Genomic DNA, 23,222 nt, shown 5'->3' with positions numbered 1-23,222 from the left:
ATCATACCCTTAAATTTAACCTAAACTTAACTTAAACCTAACCATACCGTATCACCTTCAAATTTAGTGATTTATGTCAGACTTAATTAAGTCCACATAAGGAAGACTAGTAACCTCTATGTGAGTGTAAACAGATTTAGGTCCCAACAACACAAGTAATACTTGGACCACACACAGAAACACATGCGCACACATGCACACATGTAGTAATGACTCAGTGTGTACAAACAAACGGATCAGTTTAGTTAACAGTCAGTCATTTGTGATTATTTATCATATTGCAAATGAACTACATTGAACACATTTCCCTTTAGAGAGTTTACATTTAATAACAACAAACAAACAAGGGCTGAATATCATTTATCAGCATTTAACGCTCCTTGTAACTACTTATATTTATCTAGTCTCTGGAGTGTCAGACAGTTCATATATGAAACCTGGTTTATTGTGTATTAATGTTCCTTCTGGCTCCTTCAGCCTCCCCCTGATGAGGTCAACTCACGTTCTGTTTTTTTTTCCAAAACTGGGATTTTCATGTCAAAAAAAAGTTTTCAACAAAAGGAGTCTTTGTGTGCTTTGAATTCCAGAAATGAGATTCAGCGATATTGCACAGAACTGGGAAATAATACTGCTAATTTATGACAGTCCTGGGTTCCCTAAATTTCCCCAGGCAATGGAAGTTAGTTTTACTTCAAACTTCATCAACCATAATCAATGATAAATGCTGTGTTTACAGTACTGGTTAATAGAGAAGATGTTTCCCAATCAAAAGAAAAATAACTCTTGAAAAGGAACTGTCAACATATAATGCCCATAAAATAGTATATAATTAATGGGAGAATAATCAAAGGACAAAAGTCCCATGAATGTTTTTTATTGCAGTAGTTAAGTGTATATTATATATATACGTTTCCAGCCATTTAGAAGCTGTTAATTGTTGCATAGATCATTTTGGATTGATAAAAAATATACCCAACCCTGAATTGTTTTTTTTTCTCACTGTGCTCCTGGAATTATTTGTATAGCACCAATTAATTACAGCATTTAGCTTACATAATGGAAAGGTTTGTGGCAAAGTGTGAACGTCAGATTCAGAATTTCTGCTGTTGGACAGACGGTCAGGTGACAGCGGGATTTAACGTGTCAATCAACAAATCATTATTTAGGGAAAAGATTGTGATATTTCTGCACAATGGACAGGGCTAGACTCGGAGGACAAGGCATCACGGGGAGTCGAGGAGGCCCCAGAGACAGGCCTGACAACTCGATCATCAGCTGCTTGTTCACTCCCAGGTCGAAACCTGTCAACAACAATGAAGGAGCTTCAGTATAAGTCCAAAAGCATTAGTGCAGAGTTATATTAACTAACAAAAACATCATGATACACACGACCATCACTCACCAAGTTTCTTGGCGTAACTGATAAGCTCTTGCATCTTGAACTGTTCATGGAAAGGAAACAACGATGTCAGACATCAACAAAGTCAATGTCAAAATGTCCAATGAGAGGTTGTGACCAGCAACGGGGTGATGGATGGTACCTGTATTGTTCTGGCTTGGACAAGGTCGCCTTGCTCAAACGCTGCCATGAGCTCTTTGAAATGGCTTCCCATGTAGTTATACGTGCTGTATGCAGAGATATTAATAAGAAGATATATGTAAACAACTAGCCAGGGCGTGAGAGAATAAAAAGGGTTGTTAAAAAAAAACGATCACAAACTGACCTGCCAACCGCTCCGTGTGCTCCCATAGCCAGGGCTGCAAGCAGTTGCTGTGGAATAATTAGATATAAATTATTTTAGCTTGGCTCTTGGTTGGAGTCAGTAAGACATCGTTTTAGGGCCATATTAAAAGAATTGGAGATTTTGAGAATAAATAGGTATTTTAATTAGAAAAGTCATAATAGGCATTATAACTCCTCTAGAATTTCACATTGCGAGAAAATATAACTTAATTCTTGAAAAACACCAACTTTGCTCTGAACATCTCCAAGTTTTTTTCATTTAAGTGGCCCTAATAGTCTGTCATGGCTTCATAAAACCAGAAGGAGAGAAGACTGACCTCGTCCACACCGTAGAGGCATGACCAGTGGGGCTTACTGTAGCTGACACACTGGCCAAAGTCCATCAGGTCACTGCCAGAGAACTTGACTCCACTGAAGGAGGGAATGAGTTCCTCGATACCTTCCAACACATCCCTCCCCAGCACTGATACAAACAAACAGACCAGGTCCCAGTCAGTGAGGAGGACATCAGTCAAAACCTTTCACAGGCTTTTCAACATTAAGCAAAATAAGTCATCAGTAGCACTGACCATCAACACCGGTGACAGATGGAATATGATAGTAATAGACAGGCATGGTTGGAGCAACTGAAGTGACTTCATGGAGAAACTTCCTCAGCACATCTGGAGCAAAGTGAGAAGGAACAAATACAACATGAAAAGCGTTAAAAGTCAAAATGTTGAAACTACTTCCTGCAAGGCATTTTAACAGTTAAAAAAGAGACCATCTTTCTGTAAAAGGATTGAGGCGACTCTATAGCGTCAAACTGAACTTTGATTACTATAAAAATTGGAGATGAAAATGTGTTTGTTACAAGTTGAGTTTAGATCGATACGATTCTGTAAAGAAGTCTGGTCATGTATTTCATTTTATAGAGAAACAAACATCCACCGTCTCAGAGAATACTAATGGGGTTTAGGTCAATGGTGTGACTTCATTTAATGTTACTACATCATAATAGGTCTGCACCCATTTTCTCTAATTAAATCAGCCTAGGAGGTTATATCTCCATCCCCGTTTGTTGGTTTGTTTTGACATTTTCACAGATTTACCACGTTGATGGAAAAAAGATCAGGCATATCGACAGGACTGATATCTGCTTGGTGCAGCTCAATAGAATTTAAGGGGACTGTTGTGCCTGAGCAGATGAGTGTGCTTTACTGCCTGTCATTCTAGTGTAAACCTGAGGAAATTCTCTGTTGTGTGTAAACTACTTTTAATATACTCTATATGTGAATTTGCCTCTGTAGCAAGTTTTGCATTGATATATTCACCACAGGCCCCTATATGCACAGATGACAGGTTGATCTCTGTTCATGATATTGTTTATCCTAGGGAGGAATAACTGAAGGTTTAATGTTAATAATCTCATCACTATCAAACTTAGTGACCAAAATGTTGATTAAGTGTTTATTTTATTGTTGTTTATTCTTGTTGTTTTATAGTTCATTCTAGTGTAAACTACAGCTTCTCAATTCCCCCCCCCGAGCTCTACCTCTTCACACTCCTTCAATCTGGCAGACGGTGTTGGAGTGTGAAATGCAGGACCAAAAGGCTCAAGGACAGTTTCTACCTCTAAGCCACTGCCCCTTCCCTCCCACCCTCCATAACTACCCAACAAGGACTTAATGCAACTTTCTGCACATTGAACAATGAGCAAAAAGGGAACATTATGCCCCTTGTTGTCTTTTGGGCATTCATACAAGAGAGAACATATCAACAGATCAAAGTACACAGGGCTGTGCTATTGTGTGTGTGTGGGTTGGGCAAATGTGTCATAAGGGACAAGTACCAGCAGGGGAGTGGTAGTCTAACTGAACAAACACCTCCACATCTACCCACTCTAAGGTTTGTTAGGGTCATGATAGAATGACACAAGGGACTTGAAATTTACTGACATCTGCTAAACCCAACTATGAAGGATTACACATTGATTTCACACACACTAGGTATAATCCAGAAATGATTATTTCTTCATATCACACAGTATTGTCTCAAACTGTGTCATGAGCTAAAGGAAGCATCAAATTATCGGACCAAGCTCACAACGAATGAAACTGGCCATGGGTCAGGACAATCCATTTCTAGCTAGTATACATGTATTGGGTGACTCTGCCCTTCTCTCTGGGTTTCCTGAATCACAGACAAGCAGGATCCACGTCTGGGACCAAAGCTCCTTATTAGCGGCGAAGGAGTCGCTGAAACCTCTTCTATCTTGCTTATAGTTCACTTTGGGCAGCCTATGAGGAGCTGGCATATTAGTACGCTAAACCAGTTAGACATGTGCCACACGAAATGGGGAAACATTATTATTATAATTATTGTTATTTATTTGATTAGAATAAGGGAAATTAGTTGAACAACACCATGCCCAATATAAAATGCTTAGGTAGATGTATTCACCTAAAGAAAAATAAATAGTTTTCTTGGATTATACACAGCTGTCGTGTGAATACAATAAGTAAGTGGTGGGACACGTTTGCATTGTATATATGACCTTTCAGCCTAAATCATGAACATTTTCCTGTTCTCCCACAACATATGTGTATACCTGCACTTCTTGGTTTGAAGAAAGAGGGGGAAATGATTGCTATCCCATCAGCCCTGATATCTGCAGCATGACGAGTCTGGAGATGAAGAAAAAGTGGAAGAGACATGAAATTTTCTCCATGGCACCAACTCAATATGTCTAATTTTGTCTGATTCAAATCATACCATTTTACATAAGCTAGGCTCAAGCCAATAAAGAGGCAGAGTAATTTGTATATCAATGGAATAAAAGACCACAGAGCGACAAGATATATATATGGTTTATTAATAGAGTTCACATCTGACATTTTGTCTCTTTAATATTCTATCACTCTCGGTGTTTGTTAATACATGTATACACTTGGACATTCTTTTATAAGAAAACTTACATTATATGTCATGAAAAACAAAATATCAACAACATTTGTTTTGTATTTGTTGATTTATGTGTAACTGCAGTGCATCTACTTATTGAAACCCATAAAAACTGTGTTTTAGAGCAGATTAATCTTTAATCCTGGTTAAGGTAAAGCTGTAAACTTGAAAACTAGCCTCAGACTAATTTGGAGGGATACATTTCATTGTTAATAATAGACCTATATAATTACGCTCTATGAAACAGTTCTTAGAAATAAGTCTGATTTACTATTATAAGCCTGGTTTATACTTAGTGGTCTTGATTTATGAAGAACACGTGTTCTTCTTTTTAGTAATGTGTCGTTTTGATTTCTACAGCAAAGGTTACAACTCACCAGTTCTTGGGTATCTTTTAGACTCATGCAGCCGACATGCACAATCAGCTGATCAACTCTGTGGAAACATGCAAGCACATGTCAAAAATGAATTTCACAATCAGCTTTATTTTGCAGATATGGACAAATGTCCTGATGAAGAGGGCGTGTGACGACTTACTTGCCCTTGGCTTTTAGACACCACTCCTCAGCCAGGATCTTCCTCTCTGTAACAGTGAGAGACATGCTCTCTCCGGTAGTGCCATTGACTGTAAACAAGCAAAGTCTTGTCTTATTTACTCACAAAAGTATAAAGCAAACTTTCTTTAAGGAAAAATAAAAGAAGACCAAAATCTGACCTGAATCTGCCTCTAATGAATCAGCACTCACAAAATTAAATTCTACATTTAAGTAATACATAATCAAATACAACAAGAGCGATAAAGCAAAGCAAATGCATGTTGTATCTAGAAATAAGATGCTAACCTAACCTACATATCCGAGCTTAGCCTACCTGGTCCCACAAGATGGTGGGTTTGGCCAAAGTGGATGAAACCACCAGGCCTGAGAGTGCAATATTTACCAGGACCAAACATTTTTAAGCCTAATGAGCAGCGATGCAGACAATGACAGTGAGATTAGAAAGAACATACAAGAAAGGATGAGGGACAGAAGGAAACACACGTGTCAGTACGAGGAGAAAACTCATCATTGAGTTTGAGCACAGTGGGAAATTAACATGAATCATGAGTGCCGTTTAACACACAAGAAAACACTGATGAGACTTGATTAAAGGAGGTGAAATTGACAAACATCGACAAACTCAGAGAAAAGTGACACAAAGTGTTTGTTTTGGAAGGTCAGTTGTTCATTTGGAACAGATTGATTCCAAACAGACCTCGAGACAAAACAATGTAATCATGTTTGACAGATAAAGCAGTGTTAGCTGAAGAGCAACACGCTACTATGAACAAAGGTGAGATCAACACATCATAACAATGTTTTTTGTGTTTATATGTAACTGAATGGAAGCAAAAAACTTGACGTAGTGCAGCAATATTTTATAATAACAGCTAAACTGAGTTTGGTATATTATCTAGCTAAATGTGAAGGCACCCTGTGCATTTTTTTTTCCCGCTGATGGCGCTATAGAGCTGCATTTGTTGATGTGGTGCCCGGTTTGGTTTGTTTGGTAAAGCACACAACATACTGCCACACAACACTGGCAATCAACAAGGAGTCACACAACTACCCATGATGACCATTGTCAGATTTATTAGCTTATAATTCAATAATTAATGGTTTTGCCTTCAAACTAAAATTAACGATTGCTGCTTATAGATTTTAAAGAAATAATAAACCTAATAACTTTGGGTTTTGGACCTCCTCGTCCACCTCGAAAGGAAATGTGATTTAAATGTATTCATATTTCATAAATTTACTTCACAGATACATTTATTACTATAGATTTTTTACATAATTGCTGGTAGAGTATGTGGAATCCAAAAGCACAAAAGTATCTAATTGACCAAGGGTTGATATTTCCAACCTAAAGTGTAGTATCCAACACTCCCTGTCACTTAATTTGTTCTTCTCTACCTAAGAATACAGGTTAATATGGTGAAAAGAGGGACAACACATGAACTATGTCGACAGACCAACAAGGCAAAACATGCGATATGAGGGATTCAGGTGGGAACACAGACAAATATCAAAAGAAGAATCCACATGTAAACTTACCAAACAAGTTATTTACACCTTGCTTCTCTTTCAAGTAGTCAATATAAGGTCCAATCTCTGATATGTTGACTTCACTGTTTTGGCAAAAAGAATACTAAACATGCTGTAGTGCTCCAGATCTACTGGAATGTATTGCGGCAACAATGTCATCACACTCACTTCTCACTTAGAATTTGTTTTTTATACAGGGGAGCTGAATCAGAGCACACTTTCACACGAAATACATCAGTCATAGCTGGATTTCTGGAAAAACAGCCGACAAAGGGGAAGTGGTGTCAAATGGATTCTTACCCTTCGGGGGTGAACGGAGTGAATGTAGCTGCAACAAGTCCTGTCAGCTTTTTGTGCGCGACTGGAGCCATGACTCACCTATGACAACAGGACTGTTAAATGTTATACACCAGTGAACAAAAGTCTGGAGGAAACGTACAGATGAGGATTTAATCGGCAGCACATTTGCAGACATTGTTTCAGACCCCCCCCCCCCCTGTTTAGTTGCTAGTTGTGCAATTATCGGCATCTGGGCATGTCACACATTTTCATGTGCGTGGATGATCTCAAGCAGAAGATTAAAACACACTTAAGAAAAACATTTGTGAGAAATACGACTTGGAAAAAGTCTGAAGTGACAAGAAGTGCTACCTGAGAAACAAAGACAGGGAGAAAGTCAGAAGGAAAGATGGAAAGTCAGGTAGAAAGAAAGACAGACAGACACATAGATAGATAGATAGATAGATAGATAGATAGATAGATAGATAGATAGATAGATAGATAGATAGATAAATAGATTAATGGATAAATAGACGGATAGATAAATAGATGAATAGATAAATAGGAGAATAGATGAATAGATGAATAGATGAATAGATAAATCGATAGATAGAAAGAGAGACAGATAGACAGATAGACAGAGAGATATTTATCAGTCCTGTGTGAACATTTAAAGTCTAACTAAGCTGACGGTGAAAGACAAACTTGCAGCACTGTTGCACATTTACCTGAGGGCTACACGGTGAGTAAACACTAACAGACGTGTGTGGACTTACCTCCATCTACCAATAAAGAGGAAATAAAAATAAACCGTTGAAAACGAGGAAAAACAAATGTTCAATGTGAACGAGGTCCTACCTGAGAGACGTCTTTTCCTTCCGTGCGTTCAGGACATCGTTCAGGACAACGTTTTACTTTTGGGGAAGTTGCATGTTACCGGTTTTATCTTGATTTCCAGGAAACAAGGATTTGTTGACGTGCTCGTCATTTGAAAAAATGTGAAGAGTCAAGTGATGCCGCAAGGCTTCATGGGAAATGTAGTCAATTGTTTAAAAAAGCAAGAAAATGAGCAGATATGAAAATGCAATTCCTCTAGTTAAGAATTAGGAAGTAACCACCTCCCCTCTGAAGACATAGACTCTGTTTTCGATGAATTTGCAGCATGTTTAAAGGTTGAAATGAGTTTATTATGACAATGTGCTGACCAAACAACAACATGGAGGTTATGCTTGTAACCCTTGTTCCCCGAGGGAGGGAATCGAGTAACAGTACTTCCATAGAAAGTATAAAAAGATGGACGACACCTCTCCACTTACGACCACTGTCAAGACATTGACACTGGCCGATCGTGAATCAGTCTCAGCTGTCAATCATGACGTTTTCCCTTGTTTACATAGCATCAAATAACTAAGCCAAACTTTCAAGAAAAGGCTTAAACCACATTAGTGTGACGAGAACCAAATAAATTAGTAGAAAACTAATTTTGAGAAAATTGTATTTCACTTGTATTTTGAATTTAGTCCATCTCTCTTTCCAGTAACATCAAGGAGGTGGGTTTTGTGTCCTATATTGCAACCAGCCACCAGATGGTGCTCAAGAGGCGTTGGCCTCACTTTTGGGGAGCGGTCATGTCGTCCACCTATACAATATATAGGCCTACAGTCCATGGTTTTAGGACACAGATATTTGTTGATATGGTCATCATGCAAAAAACATCTTTGCGTTGAATGGAGTGAAATTAGTAGATATAGAATGGTTTGTCCTCTTGTTATGAAAGGACCTATCCAGCTCACATTAGAACATTTAGCCTGGGTTTCCAATATATTATCAAATAATAACTGATGAAACCAAAACAAACTGTATTTGACTTTGACCCATCTGAATCCACACATTGATTTATGTACAGAGTTGAGCTGCCACCACAGGAGAATCTTTACACATCACTGACCGTGTGAGGACGGTTAAATAACACCATAATACACCACACCATCTGATAACCTGTTTGAACTCCTCCCATCAGAGAAGTGCTGATTCATAAACACACGCACACACACAGACACAAACACACACACACACACGCACACACACACACACACACACACACACACACACGCACGCACGCACGCACACACACACACACGCGCACGCACGCACGCACACACAGACACACACACACACACACACACACACACAGTAGTGAGTCTAAACATTTGCACCACTGGAAATTACACAACTGCAATAATGTTAAGCAAAAATAGTTATTTCATCTTGAATTGTGTTATTTACAAATGATAAAGCTGCCTCACTTGTCAAGTTAAAGTTTTTTGACGGAAAGCTGATATTTTATTTTAAATGACATGTTAACTCTGCATATTAATTACATCATTGACTTTGCTGACTGAAATAATAAATATAGGATTTGCAGTTGTATCATTTGAAAGTATATATAGTCTCAAAGATGTTTTTCATCATAGTTTTAATTTGTTTAATCATTACAAAAAATGTAATGGCCTGGATTCTCTAAAGACGCTGAATGGTATTTTTCCGAGCTTTCAGAGCCACCACTAAAGGCAACACTGGTGAGAATGGGCGGGTCTGATCGGGCAAGGGATTTTGTTTCTCCACGTGTGTTCCTTCAGGTAACTCTTCAGCCTGGTTGTGTCCCCACATCTAAAGCCATAAAATAACAGTTTATTCTTATAATTATATTAAAAGCGCGTAATAAACAGCTTCCACTACGGTGGGAGTCAAATCTGCGCATCTCAACGAAGCACAGGTTATTTGATTATCAGCCTGCTAAGAAAATGATGCCTGACGAGCAAAACTCAGGGCGTCTTTGCATCTGCAAACAGGAAGCGGATGTTGTGTACGTTTTCATCGGGGCATCCGAGTATCCCACTTGCTAGCTCGGCCAGACTACAGCTTACGGCTAAAATATTCCTTCCACACCCAAAGAGCATTGGTAACCTCCCGAACAGGCCCGCGGTTCCACGATGGACGTAGTTTTGGTTGATTTGTGTTGTGTTGTCGGTCTGTCCGCGGACACCAGCTCGGCTAGTTAGCACAGCTAGCTAACTGGCTGACTACAAAGTGACTGGTGCGGCTCTTGTCTGGTTAGGTGACGGAGGAAAATAGATCAGAGGAGGAAATCTTAAACTTTATATCTAAAATACAAAGGGGACACAACAGGAGCTTGAATGACCGGGAGGTTATAAGAGCTGGACTTTTGGCGATTAATCTGCTGTGGACTGTAGATTAAGTAAACGACATGAGGACCGGGGTCGTAAACAAATAAGACAAGGGAAGGTAACACGGCGCTGCTCGCTTTGTTGGTTTGAACAACTGGTCTAAAGGATGATGCGGTATCTTGAATGCTGCTACGTTTTAATCTCCCCGATCACTGTATCTGACAAACGCTGACAATACGGTCACTGCCATTTGTCATACTCCGATCACTGGGTTCATGCCACTAAACGGGTTTGCTCGGTTACGTGATGTTGTTCTTTATCATTGCAACGTGTCACACACCGTGTCCCGTGTCGGGATAGGTCCGGGTCAGAGCGTGGAAGAGTAAACAGGTGTGACAGAGCAACCTGCTGGGAGTAGGACTGGGAGCAACCTCGCACTTCGAGATAAGGGCAACATCAGTGATACTTAATTATCTGGTCACTTTAAATAACATTCCTGCAAAAAGGGATTTCCTAAGTTGCGTGTGTGGGTGCACAGATTGTGCCACGGAGCTCCACTGATGTATACAAACGCTCATCAGCCACAGTCCTGTTGTAGGTGACAGCAGAGAGAGAGACACAGATGGAGAGTGAGAGGCAAGATTTGTTCTTTAGTAAAAAAACTAGGATTTATTTCAGATGCTGTCTATTAACACTGAAGATGATGTATAACTCAAAAGGGAAGCAGTAGGTTTACGGTTCCTCTGTGTCTTCGTTATTTGGTGCTGTTTGGTTAGGGCCGTGGTAATGACTAGATATTTGCTCAGTGACTGACTAACTGAGAGCCAAGCTGCTGTTGAGTGCTGTGGTCTTTGCCCATCCACCACGATGGCGCCTGTTCTGTTCCTCCTGATGCTGAGTGGAGCGTTGTGCAGCCTCGGACAGGCCATGTCCCGAGAGGAGAAGCTCAGGCTGAGGTGAGCTCCGAAAAACTTTCAGACCTTCTGGAAATGAATTTGAGGACAAATAATATCCTGACTGGTGTGTGTTTCTCCTGTCTCTTCACTAAAGGAATCAAGTGGTTGAGATGTTTGACCATGCATATCAGAATTACATGGTAAGTTCTCCAGAGAAAGAAAGAAAGAATTCAATACCTTGGTATTTGTTGTGCTGCCTAACCAAATTCAGGACTAATCTTCTAGAGCTGAACTGATTTATGTGTTGGTCGATATGAGCCTTTCACTGACATATCATCATCAGCGTGTGTTTGCCAATAATAAACAATCCAGACCAGATTTTCCTTTATGTTTACATTTACATAGAAATGGGTATATTACTTATATTTAAGCACCATATACTTGAATATATTTGTGTTTTCTTTGTATTTATATCACGTTATATCTGGTGAAAGAGTAGCTGTTGCAATGAAGAAAAATTGCTGACGTTTTAACGACACTCAAAAAGTATTTCATGTCTCATTCCGTGTGTATTTTAAGATCAAGGCGTTAAAAGCATGTTTGTTTGTGTTTGCCAGGACCACGCCTACCCAGCAGATGAGCTGATGCCTCTGACGTGTAGAGGAAGAGTACGAGGGCTTGAGCCCAGTCGAGGTGACGTAGACGACGCTCTGGGAAAGTGAGTACCGTACTGCACCAGCTCTTTGTTTTTTCTCAATGCGCAGATTGCACTAATACATGCTGAATAACAATCATTCAGTCAAAAAGGTTTCAAGCATTTTCTTAAGCACCTTTGGTTAATTATTATTTTCTGTATATTTTAGGTTCTCTCTGACCCTCATAGATACTCTGGATACTCTGGTGGTGAGTATATAGGTTATTTGACTCTGGGAGTCTGAAGGAATATAAATGTTACTGGTTAAAAATTAACAAGTTCCTTGGTTAAACACTTGATCATAAATTATTCTGAACATAATCCATTGTACTTTCTTTCACTTTTAGATTGTAAACAGGTTTAAAATTCAGCCTAACTTTTATAATCATTTACTGTTTGTCATTGCCAGCTTCTAAATAAGACGATCGAGTTCGAGGTTGCAGTGAGGAGAGTCTTAAAAGATGTGAGGCTGGATAACGACATAGTGGTGTCGGTTTTTGAAACCAACATTCGAGTCCTCGGGTGAGATTGGATTGAACTATCAACATATGGAAAATACACCATATATTTTAGAGAAGAAATCATGGATTATGTTGTACTGATATTCCCCTGTTATTGTGTTCAGTGGTCTATTAGGAGGACACTCCATGGCTGTGATGCTGAAGGAGGGCGGTCAGCACATGCAGTGGTACCAGGATGAGCTCTTACATATGGCCAAAGACATTGGTCTCCGGCTGCTGCCGGCGTTCAACACCACCAGTGGCCTGCCTTACCCCCGGGTGAGTCAGACCCACACACTAAATACACAGACTCTGATTCCGTTTGTTAAGGCAAGAAGCAAATCCAAACATACTGCAAACCATATAAAATGGGATGTATTATCAAGAATTGTATACATACAGGACTTGTGTGCTATTTATGTTCATGTTTTAAAATATGGATATGAATATTGTTGTATTATTTCATGACAATGATTGTTCTGCTTCAAAGAGAAAACATTTATATTTGTGGTATTGACTTATTAAGTAGATTCAATTTATGATGGATCTATTTCTGGACACGGTCAAAGTCTGTCTGTCGAAAAAAAATGAAAGTAGATTTATATAATATATATATTTAAAATTGATCAAATTTGAGTCAATGCCTTTTCCGAGGGTTGTAATGTGACAAGTTGACATTTACAAACGCCGCCAATTTTTTTTCCGATCATTGCTACAAATTGTCAGTCTCTGCCCCACCGCTCTGCACGCAGACGGCTGATCAGTGTTCACACAGAACTGTTCTCAAAACCAATGTGCCTCCTAAGATACGGTTTTTGTTTACGTTTTTTTTCTGCTCCACAGGTAAACTTGAAATTTGGTGTCAGTGGTCCTTTGTCGAGAACGGGCACAGAAACGGACACTTGCACCGCGTGTGCAGGAACCATGATCCTGGAGTTTGCTGCCTTAAGTCGCTTCACTGGGGATCCTGTCTTTGAGGTATTACACATTCATCAGATAATGATCCAACCCTCTCATACACCCACATTAATATGTTGTAATTTATGTATTTCACTTATTATTTTAAATCTCTTTATATCGACTTGAATGGTGCACTGATATGAGTGACACAATGGAAATATCAACAATCACAATATTGGTTTACCCAATTAAACTTCAATGGAAACTGTTTTTTCCTGATGTGCAAATAAGTGTATATATATATATATATTATAATCTCTTGGCTAAAATGATTTCACTTTTTAGACTATAACTCATTATTAACCAACAGCACTGTTATAATACAAACATTTTAACTCCTTTTTTATTCTCCTGTAATAATTTCTTGGCTGAAACTTGTCATTCACTTGTCACCACTGTCAAAGAGCTGTTAGCTGTTAAATTATTAGAATGCTTTGAAGACACCCCTATCAGCTCTGACCTGCCACACCTCACAAATGGCTCATCTTTCTTTATGTGTCATCCAGGTAACATTTTGGGATTATATTGTTACTCCATGGTGACGACAGCCGAGGCAGTAGGCTTTGTGATTTCAGGTTATCAATCTTTCCATCTCATTCTCGTGAACATGATATCTCACGAATGCCTGGGGGGGGGGGATTTATTCATTATTTGCCCAAACACTCACTTGGACTCAGGGATGAAAACCGTACTCATGTACAGTACTCAGGGTAACACACGAGTGAAAACATCACAGGGATTATTATCTTTCAAATTTCTGCCAATAGATCACTTTTGCTTAAATCCTACACACTGGACCTTTTCAAGCACAGATTTGAAATTGCTGCTCATCACAGTTTTTTATTCCCTTTATTTTTGTTTTCATTCCTTCCTTTATCATCCCTTTACTATTAGGATCTTTAGGAATTACTGAAAAATAAATGTTCCCCCTGCGTTTCATGCATTTCTTATAAGCTAGATTTGGGGTTAGTAGTTACTCGAACAAACAAATTCAATTCAACCACCAATAATCATATTCACAGGTTTGGTTTTCCTATGAGACTTTTCAAAATGCCTTCTGAAATACAGGCCTCTTAATGTAAATCTCCTGAGGTGGAATAGAATAAACTATTTTGGCTGTTTAAAAAAGTAAGAGCTTTGTTTTATCCTTGTAAATTTTATTCAAGCCAATGTAATGAAAACTATCATTACAACTATCTATTAGTGAAAAAGTTCATTATTTTCCCCTGCGCTCCCATTTTAGAGCCTGGGATTGCTGAGCAAGCACATAGTCAATCACTGTAATCACTGCCACAGTGGACATTTACTGCAGATTTTTTTTTTTACTTTTAATCAAGAGTGCACTTTTCCTCTCACACAGGCCCATGCCAGGAGAGCTATGGACTTTCTGTGGGAGAAGAGACAGAGGAACAGCAATCTGGTGGGAACCACCATCAACATCCATTCTGGAGAGTGGGTCCGAAGAGGTGAGAGAAGAGAGGGACTTGGAAGAGAGAGGAAGAATGACATACGTGATTGACAGTTCGGAGGAAGGTGTGAATGAAGAACAGGGCAGATGGGGGGGGGGGAGAAACAAGAGAAGAGCCCCGACCAGGGGAGAGTGAACATTAAGAACACAGCTATGAGTCTTTGGGTCTCAAGAGAAGATTTGACTACAAGGAGTGAGATAATGAAAACCGAACATTAGTCTGTCATGTGATTTCCCCTGTCTTATGAGGTAACGTATGATTGTGTGTCTCCAGACAGTGGAGTCGGAGCAGGAATTGACTCATACTATGAATACCTACTGAAGGCCTACATCCTCCTGGGAGATGACAGTTTTCTGCAGCGGTTCAATATCGTAAGGACACACAAACACACACACACACAGTGCTGCAAGAGTTATTTGATACCTCTCTGTGCATAATAGCATTTTGTTACGGGGGCATTTTCCATTTGTGCATATCAGGTTTCTGTGTAGTTCCACACCTTACACATTCGAACACAAGCATTTACAGGGTCATAATTTTTGGGGTCTAAATAAAAAAGGCTTAAATTCCGTTGTGATGTGATTGGTCGACCACTCAAAGTGTGTTGGAAATGCCATGCCCCTTAACTAGAGGCCTCCGGATCAAGATCTATGGTTACAAAGGCGTAGAGCCAAATAAGCAACTGGGTGATCATGTTGCATTTTACTTGGTGAGGTTGATGCTTCACCAAAAGTGGCCATAAATGCAAACAAGTTGATTAACAGCGTTCAGGAGAAGTTTTTATTTGTGGAATGGAAGTCTCCCTTTGTTGCAGACTTCAGCCTTTGCATCCTTTACCTTAGCAAAATCAACATGACACTAAATGAAGGAAAATAACTGAAAAATGTAGGACGGGCCTTTTCAAAACCTTACTCAGGTGATATTTTCTCAGCCTGTTTTAAAACCTCATCAATCTTTCTATTTCTCTTATTCAGCACTATGCATCCATAATGAAGTACATCAGCCAGCCTCCTCTGCTGCTGGACGTCCATATTCACAAACCTCTGCTTCCCGCTCGCACCTGGATGGACTCTCTGCTCGCCTTCTTCCCTGGACTGCAGGTTAAGACCGGAACCTGTGAAGTGACGATTGTACTGTACCCGTTGAGGACTGTGTTTCACGTTACATAATTGTGTGTGTCCCAGGTGTTGAAAGGAGACATCCGTCCTGCTATCGAGACCCACGAGATGTTGTACCAAGTTACCAAGAAGCACAACTTCCTCCCAGAGGTAACCTGTTTCTTTGTGTAACTAACTACAAACAAAACACCTTCATATCATGTTCTACCCGCTCGACAATAAACAACTTGGTGTCATTGAAATAGAGTCAAATGACGAATTGGCTTAATCTGGTTCATAGGAAACCAACCTCCATTTTCCATGACACTGCTGAATTTCCCGTTGCTCTGTCTGTTCTAATTACAACGTTTGAGTTGGTGTCCTGACCCGTTCGTCCTTCTCCTTTTTTTTCCACAGGCCTTCACTACTGATTTCAGGGTACACTGGGCCCAACATCCCCTGAGGCCTGAGTTTGCAGAGAGCACCTATTTTCTTTACAAGGTAATTTATCAAGGAAGCTTGACGTGCTGCAGGCGTGCTCTTTTCATTGCCACAGTCCAGAGGTGAAGGTCTTTCATGCACCAATTTATGTTAAATGCTCTCAACTTGATGATTGACCTTGAGTTTCTTTGCCTACACTCTCATGGGGCATCAGGACTGCAAATTCATCTTGTTTTAGGAATGAAAAGTCGTACTCCTTTAAAGTTGTTGTGCTATCCTCTGTAATGACCACATTGCCGTCTCCTCGTTCTCCAAGGCCACAGGAGACCCCTACTACCTGGAGGCCGGTCGCACCATCCTGGACAACCTCAATCGCTTCGCCCGTGTTCCCTGCGGCTTCGCTGCCATGAAGGACGTGCGCACTGGAAGCCACGAGGACCGGTGAGAATATAAACTCTCTTTACCATAACTGACATACCATGAGATTACAGTTTGTAAAGCATTGAACTGATTACAACTATTTCTGATTTTCTTAGGCTAATACTGATATTTAAGAGTATAAATCTGTTTAATACTATGGCATTTAAAGATATACTTCACACAGGACCTCTTTTTCTCAGAATGGACTCGTTCTTCCTCGCTGAGATGTTCAAGTACCTGTTCCTCCTGTTTGCTGAAGTGGAGGACATACCCTTTGACGTGGAGGACTACATCTTTACAACTGAGGCCCACCTGCTTCCTCTGTCTCTCTCTGCCGCCCCTCACTCTTACTCTACCTCCTCAAACAGAACGGTAATCGACTCTATACAGTTATAATTTCGAAGGAATAAAGATCTGAAAGTAATAATAGGTTTCGCTTTTTAACAACATCTTTCATATGCTCATACTTCAGTCACAGGAGGAGCTGGATGATACTAACTTTGATTGGACTTGCCCGAACACCCGCCTCTTGTTTCCTGACCCCGCCTACCCTCGTAACCTGAGAGAACCAATCCGTACTGCTGTGGACAAGAGCTGCCCCCGTCCTGCTCCTTACCGGTAAGTACATAAATACAAGATAAACCAGGACATGTATTTGCTCTTATTATATAACTATTAGTGCTTGTCCAACTTTTTAACTTCCTGGTCCTCTTCCTCCTCACCCTCCTCTCAGGGAGCCTGGTATGGGTCGTCCTCCCTTGAGGGCTCAGGACTTCATGGCAAACAACCCTGAACACCTGGAGTTGCTGAGGCGGATGGGCGTCAGTCTCATCCACCTGAAAGATGGCAGGGTTCAACTGGTCCAACACGCTACACAGGTACAACAATGTAGCACCTTGGACAAACATGTCTCAACTTTTGAAAAACACATTTCCCAAGATATATCTGCAAATAGTCGGGCTAGAGAGATGATCTGAAGCTTATATTGATCAGAAAATGATTACCCATCACATGATGACCATATGATATCATTTTATAAATGATGCCCTGATGTCACAGTGAAGTCAGAATATATTGTCATGCATGACAAATATGCAAAAATGTGTATGCATATGCATGTAGGGCTGTAGACACAATCATTCAAGAAATGCATTATCTTATTTTTAGAATGCACTGTAGCAATCAGTAAGATAGGAGACCAATTATTCATTATCACATGGTATATACAACGTCATAATGATGCTGTTATAAAATACATCATTACAATACTTTTAAATTACTTATTCCTGCTGCTTTCATTTAAATGTGTAAAGCCCTATGGCTACTGCGGCAGACGTATTCAAGTGTAACTCCAAACCTTTAAAACCATAGTGTTCCTTCTGTCCTGAATTGAAAGTGATCTCTCTCTTGGTCTTGCCCACTTCTAGGCAGTGAGCGCAGTAGCGGCAGAGGACGGCGTGCGCTTCATGCAGGAAATGATGGAGCTGTCCAGCCAGCAGCAGAAAGAGCAGCTGCCTCCCAGAGCCATTCAGATCGTCTCACATCCGTTCCTTGGCAGGGTCGTGCTGACCGCCGGCCCAGCGCAGTTTGGCACAGACCTGTCCAAAAGTTCCACAGGGGTGAGTGGGTTTTATAGCTCCACTAAGCTGCCAGGTTTAGACTGGGCACTTGACTTGTACTGTGGTTTTTCCTAAGAGAACCACTTAGTTATCTTGTGTTATGAACAGGGAATTTCCTCTTGCGGAATATATTCCTAATTCCAACTGAAGAAACGTCTACTTCTCAGTTTCAGCACAAGAAGAGATCATGTAGTATCTGACAGTGCACACAACATAATAACATGTTTGTTCCTTCACGCTGAACAATAAATCAACCTCTTTGCTCCTGTGTGCAGGTGCGAGGCTTTGTGACTGTGGCTGAACCCTACAGCGGCTGCACCGAGATCACAAACGCTGAGTACGTCCAGGGCCACATCGCTATCCTCCAGAGGGGTCAGTGCATGTTTGCAGAGAAGGCCCGACACATCCAGAAGGCCGGCGCCATCGGAGGCATAGTCGTCGGTGAGTGCAGGCAGCTAACGGCACAAGATGGAAGATGACTACTCAGTGACTAGATTAGCGCTCAATAATTGGATTATCTTGACAGACAGACTGTCAAAGGGTTCTGCACATTGCTTGATCACATAATAATAATGAGGCAGAGCTTCTTTCACATTAAAGTAACAGATTAACTAACAAAAGATAACATAACAGATACCATATTTTCAATGAATCTTTTATTCTGAATCGTGAATAATGACCAACGTAGATATGTCTTAAAATTATTTGTTTTGTGTAAAAAACAATCGCAAACCTATACATCCATCCAATCGTTGTCTTCCGTGTATCTCCGGAAAAAGTAAGAGATTCCATAGCAACGTTTTTCAGCTCTTCCTTATCTCAAGGCGTTCCCAGGCTAGATGGGATATGTAATCTCTGTAGCGAGTTCTATGTTTGTCCAGGGGCGCCCGGTAGGGAAGCCTAACTAGATGCCCCAACCATCTCAACTGTCCCCCTTTCAACCTGGAGGAGCAGTGGTTCCACTCTGAGCTTCCTTCCTAAGGCTGAGCCCAGCCCCCCACAGGGAAAGATGAATTTCGGCCGGTATTTGTGATCTCTCAGCGAGGTTAACCAATTTCATGGTCGCCGTTTCATCAGGTTGTTCTGAACGTTTTTTTTTTTCTGGCCCCTCCCTGGGACCACTTTGCCTTGGGAGACACTACCAGGGGCGAATGGCCCAAACAACACAGCTCCCAGGCTGACCGGGACAACCGGAACAAAAAAAACTAAACAAGAAATTCTTTCAGCATAGAAGCTGGGAACAGTCAAAGTGCCACATCTATCATTGTTAATGGAGTTAATTATTGAATTGTTGATCTATATCATTGTCAGTTAATTGTCTGTCTGTCGATTGAGTGACTAATTATATCTCTCTTTCCCCTCGTTTGCTCCCTTTCTCTTCTCTTCTCTTCTCTTCTCCCAGACGACAACGAGGGCAGCAGCAGTGACACGGCTCCCCTGTTTCAGATGGCCGGGGACGGCCGCAATACAGAGGACGTCACGATGCCTCTCCTCTTCCTCTTCCACAAGGAGGGCAACATCCTGTTGGAGGCGCTGAAGGAGTACCGGGAGGTGGAAGTGCTGCTGAGCGACAAAGCCAGAGACCGAGGTGTGACATTACTCCTTCATATGCCTCCCTAATGGCTGGAGCTCTTTCTATTTCTATTCTTCTTATCTCTCTGGTTAAGATTGATCACATCGGTGTACTAATAGCTCCTCACTGACTGCGCCCCATTATGTGGTGGGCTTTATAAAATAAAGATGAGCGGAAGGGATTCAGGCGTTATTTGAAGTCTCTGAGATCGTGACTCATTTCAGAGCCGTCCACCAGCTGTGGGTCTAATTGTGCATGGTGAAGAATAACACCCCAATCAATATCACGTCCCCGTTCTTTTCTTTCTACTACGCATTCTGCCAAATCCCTCTGTACCGTGTGTTGAAGTGTAACAGTGCCTTTCCTCTCCTCTCTTTCTCGGTGTCTCCTCTGTTTACATAACCCTCTCCCATTTGGAAAAGCAGCAGCCATATTTAAAAGTAAACCTGGTCCTGGCAGTGTTGTTGAGGGCAGTAAGTATTCTCTTCCTTTCCTTCTTTCTTTGTCTGTTATCTGCACGTTTTACGCTCCCTCGAGTTAATCTCAATTTTCTCTATTATATTTAAATGCCTTAATTTCCCCACCTCTCCTCTCCTCACTATGTTCTCTATCCACGGGGCTCTGTTTGTGCAAGATGGGGAAGTTTAGTGCAGTCAACCGATATTTTTCTTAATTTCCCCTCAGAGTTTAGTTCATGACAGGTCTCTTACTTATATACCCATACTTATCTCTGCTCTACGTTTACTTTTTTTAAATATTCATCTGTAATTGATATCAGAAATGGCAAACTTTTAGAAGTAATTGTAATAAGCATTAAGAGACGATTGCTGTGAGAGGTTAATGCCCTATCTCACCATGTCTAAGCACTGTTTCCCAATAATCATCTCGACCTCAACGGCCCACCAAATTCAAAATTGTCCTGTCACAGTTTCATAATGAACCAATTTTTTTTTACACTTCTCATAATAAAGTAAAAGATCTCTAACATGGGGTTTTACTCCATTGCTGCATTGCGTTACTGTGTACAGCCCTAGTTGCAGCACTTTTTGCCGCGTGCTATCGTCCATGAACTTGTAACCGTCCATGCAGACAGTCAGACCATAGTTTTAGCTGCAGTAGTGTGCGCACCTGCAAGTGGAATGTATGGCATTTCTCTATTTCACACAAGGACTTGTCTTTCACTCTAAGGTCTGTGAACCAGTTACTCAGAAGTTGTCTTGGCTGAGAGTGACGTCCGTCTGCGTGCATGTGCGTCAAATGAATCGTGCGGGAAAACGATGCAGAGAAAGTGAAATGAAATGTGGCTTCTTGCAACATAACCTAACAAGACAAATAAAAGGAAGACCAAGACGGCTCTAGCTGTCTGAAAAAGACACCTGACAGCAAATCCTGTGATTTACAGTTAGACGCTGTAGCCACAATGCCACTGTGACGCCTTAATGATCAGTGTTGGGTTCCTATCTGTTCCTGAATTATGCTGTTGCAGTCCTTGCCTGTTGTCACGTGGTGTAGTCCTTTAACTCTAACACAGTAAAAAGCACAAACTCGTTATCTAACATGTTTATATTCGGCAGACAAAGAAGCAGCTTCACTTTTACAAACTACAACAGATCTTTTTAACCAGATCCCTGCAAATTCATAGAACAGATTTTTGTCCAGACTCCTTTTCTGTGTTGACTCTGTTTGGTTGTGCGGCTGTGTGAGAGAGGCTCAGTCCTGCGGGAAACATGACTCACCATCAGCATCATGCTGTTATGGTTGACAACGTCTTGATGAAAACTGTTCTATTTTTGACTCAGAATGACTACAGGAGGCATGTTGTATAGATTACAGACTGAACTGGAGGGAAAGAGCTGTGTGTGTGTGTGTGTGTGTGTGTCCTGGCACATCTTCTTGTATACAGTTCAGTATCTCACCCCTGCTTCCTTTTCAGGTGCGGATGTGCAAGAAGCGGTGGAGGACTGCTTAACTGAGGCAACAACGCCCACCTCATTTGAATCCACCACCCAAACACAAACGAGCACGGTGGAGCTGGACGAATCTGTTTCACAGGAGGAGGTTTCTCCATCACAAGAAACAAGTGACGCAGAGGAAGTTATCCCACCGGAAGCCGAAGTTAGTCCCACCGAGGCGGCGGCTGATCCGCCTCAGCCCAAAGAGGAGAGAGACTCTGACAAGAGAGACGAGGCTGAAGGCCACACAGACTCGAGCAGCCAGTCGGTGGACGAACTGCTGGCTGATTGGCGGGAAGACTTGGAGGCTTTCCAGCAGATGGAGAAGGATGAGCTCTGACAGTCGTCGGGCGGCCGCACCCTGTGACTGAAGGACCTCCTGAAGGGAGTGCATCGTCACCCCAGCCTCAGTCTGATGAACTCTAAGTAACTGTGTCTTCTCTTGCCCTCTGTGGACGGTACCTTGTGCCAAGGCAGCGCACTCTCTGTAATTCTGGACCATAACAAAGTTCTTTTTAGCCTGGTAGATGATGGATGAGAGACCAGGGTTCTTACCTCACCTTATCATGCAGTTGCTGTTAAATCTGTCATAACAAAACCTAGTGAATGACATGGATCAGTCTGTGTCCAAATTACTTCTCACATCGATTGCCTCTATGCATTTCTGACTCCCTTTGCTCAAATGAATGCTGGTCCAACAACTGTGCTCTTGACTAATTCATCCATCGACCAATTATATTTTAACGTGATGATTAATTGTTTCATTAACCGTTCTCATGGCCTTTGGCCTAATCATTTGTATTAATGTGAGTTGATTCATGTGGGAATCTGTGGCATCAAATCAGCTGCAGGAGGTTTCTTTCATGGCTTTATGGCAGACAAACTCAACACCAAATCTCTCTCACTGGAGCAGCATAAAGTCATCTGTCGGTGTAAATATGTATTTGTCGAGATGTGGCGATCGAAACGATGTAGTGCTGTTCGCTCAGGTTCTGGTTCTTCTCAACCAACAAACTCTGGACCACACGCGGTGTAGCAGACACACCCTCAGCAGCACGGTGGGATGGTTTACACGCCCACGGGCTGCCACAGGGGGTCGCTATGTGATCTGTCTGTCATGCTGTTCCTGCTGGCTGACTGGAAACAGCAGGAATAAGACAATATATGAACATGGTGAAATTAAATAAAAATCAAGAGTGTGAAATGAGGAAGGTGGTGAACTTTTTTCACGGAAGACCCTTTCTGATATTGAAAGTAAAAAAGATGAAAGCTTATTCAAAATTATTTAATCGAAACTATGAGAGTACCTGGAAATTACGAGATACTTAATCATTTAAGTCGAGTTAGAAAGTCATTCTTT

General features: G+C 41.1%; 2 protein-coding genes across 5 annotated transcripts; one reads left to right on the top strand and one right to left on the bottom strand.

Moving 5' to 3' along the window:
• Window positions 1-222: 222 nt before the first annotated feature.
• On the bottom strand, window positions 223-8,051 carry npl (N-acetylneuraminate pyruvate lyase (dihydrodipicolinate synthase)). 3 transcript variants are annotated; one of them, XM_062395833.1, is made up of 12 exons: window positions 7,912-8,051; window positions 7,075-7,152; window positions 6,784-6,857; window positions 5,225-5,312; window positions 5,065-5,122; window positions 4,335-4,410; window positions 2,314-2,406; window positions 2,062-2,207; window positions 1,725-1,771; window positions 1,542-1,626; window positions 1,403-1,442; window positions 223-1,301 (listed from the first exon to the last, which is right to left on the bottom strand). In XM_062395833.1, exons 2-12 carry the CDS (start codon window positions 7,143-7,145, stop codon window positions 1,159-1,161), a joined length of 921 nt encoding a protein of 306 aa, XP_062251817.1. In that variant the 5' UTR covers window positions 7,146-7,152; window positions 7,912-8,051; the 3' UTR covers window positions 223-1,158. The 3 variants fall into 3 exon arrangements, with proteins under 3 accessions (XP_062251817.1, XP_062251818.1, XP_062251819.1); XM_062395834.1 differs by having other exon boundaries at window positions 7,075-7,166; window positions 7,912-8,027; XM_062395835.1 differs by lacking the exons at window positions 6,784-6,857; window positions 7,912-8,051.
• Window positions 8,052-9,913: 1,862 nt separating this feature from the next.
• edem3 (ER degradation enhancer, mannosidase alpha-like 3) lies at window positions 9,914-23,073 on the top strand. 2 transcript variants are annotated; one of them, XM_062395213.1, is made up of 21 exons: window positions 9,914-11,197; window positions 11,292-11,337; window positions 11,755-11,855; window positions 12,001-12,040; window positions 12,241-12,353; window positions 12,457-12,610; window positions 13,175-13,309; window positions 14,652-14,757; window positions 15,034-15,131; window positions 15,735-15,860; window positions 15,945-16,028; window positions 16,275-16,358; window positions 16,615-16,739; window positions 16,919-17,090; window positions 17,191-17,336; window positions 17,452-17,596; window positions 18,146-18,337; window positions 18,613-18,778; window positions 19,740-19,925; window positions 20,336-20,383; window positions 21,844-23,073. In XM_062395213.1, exons 1-21 carry the CDS (start codon window positions 11,109-11,111, stop codon window positions 22,200-22,202), a joined length of 2,715 nt encoding a protein of 904 aa, XP_062251197.1. In that variant the 5' UTR covers window positions 9,914-11,108; the 3' UTR covers window positions 22,203-23,073. The 2 variants fall into 2 exon arrangements, with proteins under 2 accessions (XP_062251197.1, XP_062251198.1); XM_062395214.1 differs by lacking the exon at window positions 20,336-20,383 and having other exon boundaries at window positions 9,915-11,197.
• The last annotated feature ends 149 nt before the right edge of the window (window positions 23,074-23,222 follow it).

This window comes from Platichthys flesus, chromosome 9 (genome assembly GCF_949316205.1).
Source record: "Platichthys flesus chromosome 9, fPlaFle2.1, whole genome shotgun sequence".
Lineage (NCBI taxonomy): Eukaryota > Metazoa > Chordata > Actinopteri > Pleuronectiformes > Pleuronectidae > Platichthys > Platichthys flesus.
Note: the sequence above shows the minus strand (reverse complement) of the source record. Positions and strands in the feature narration are given on the sequence as shown.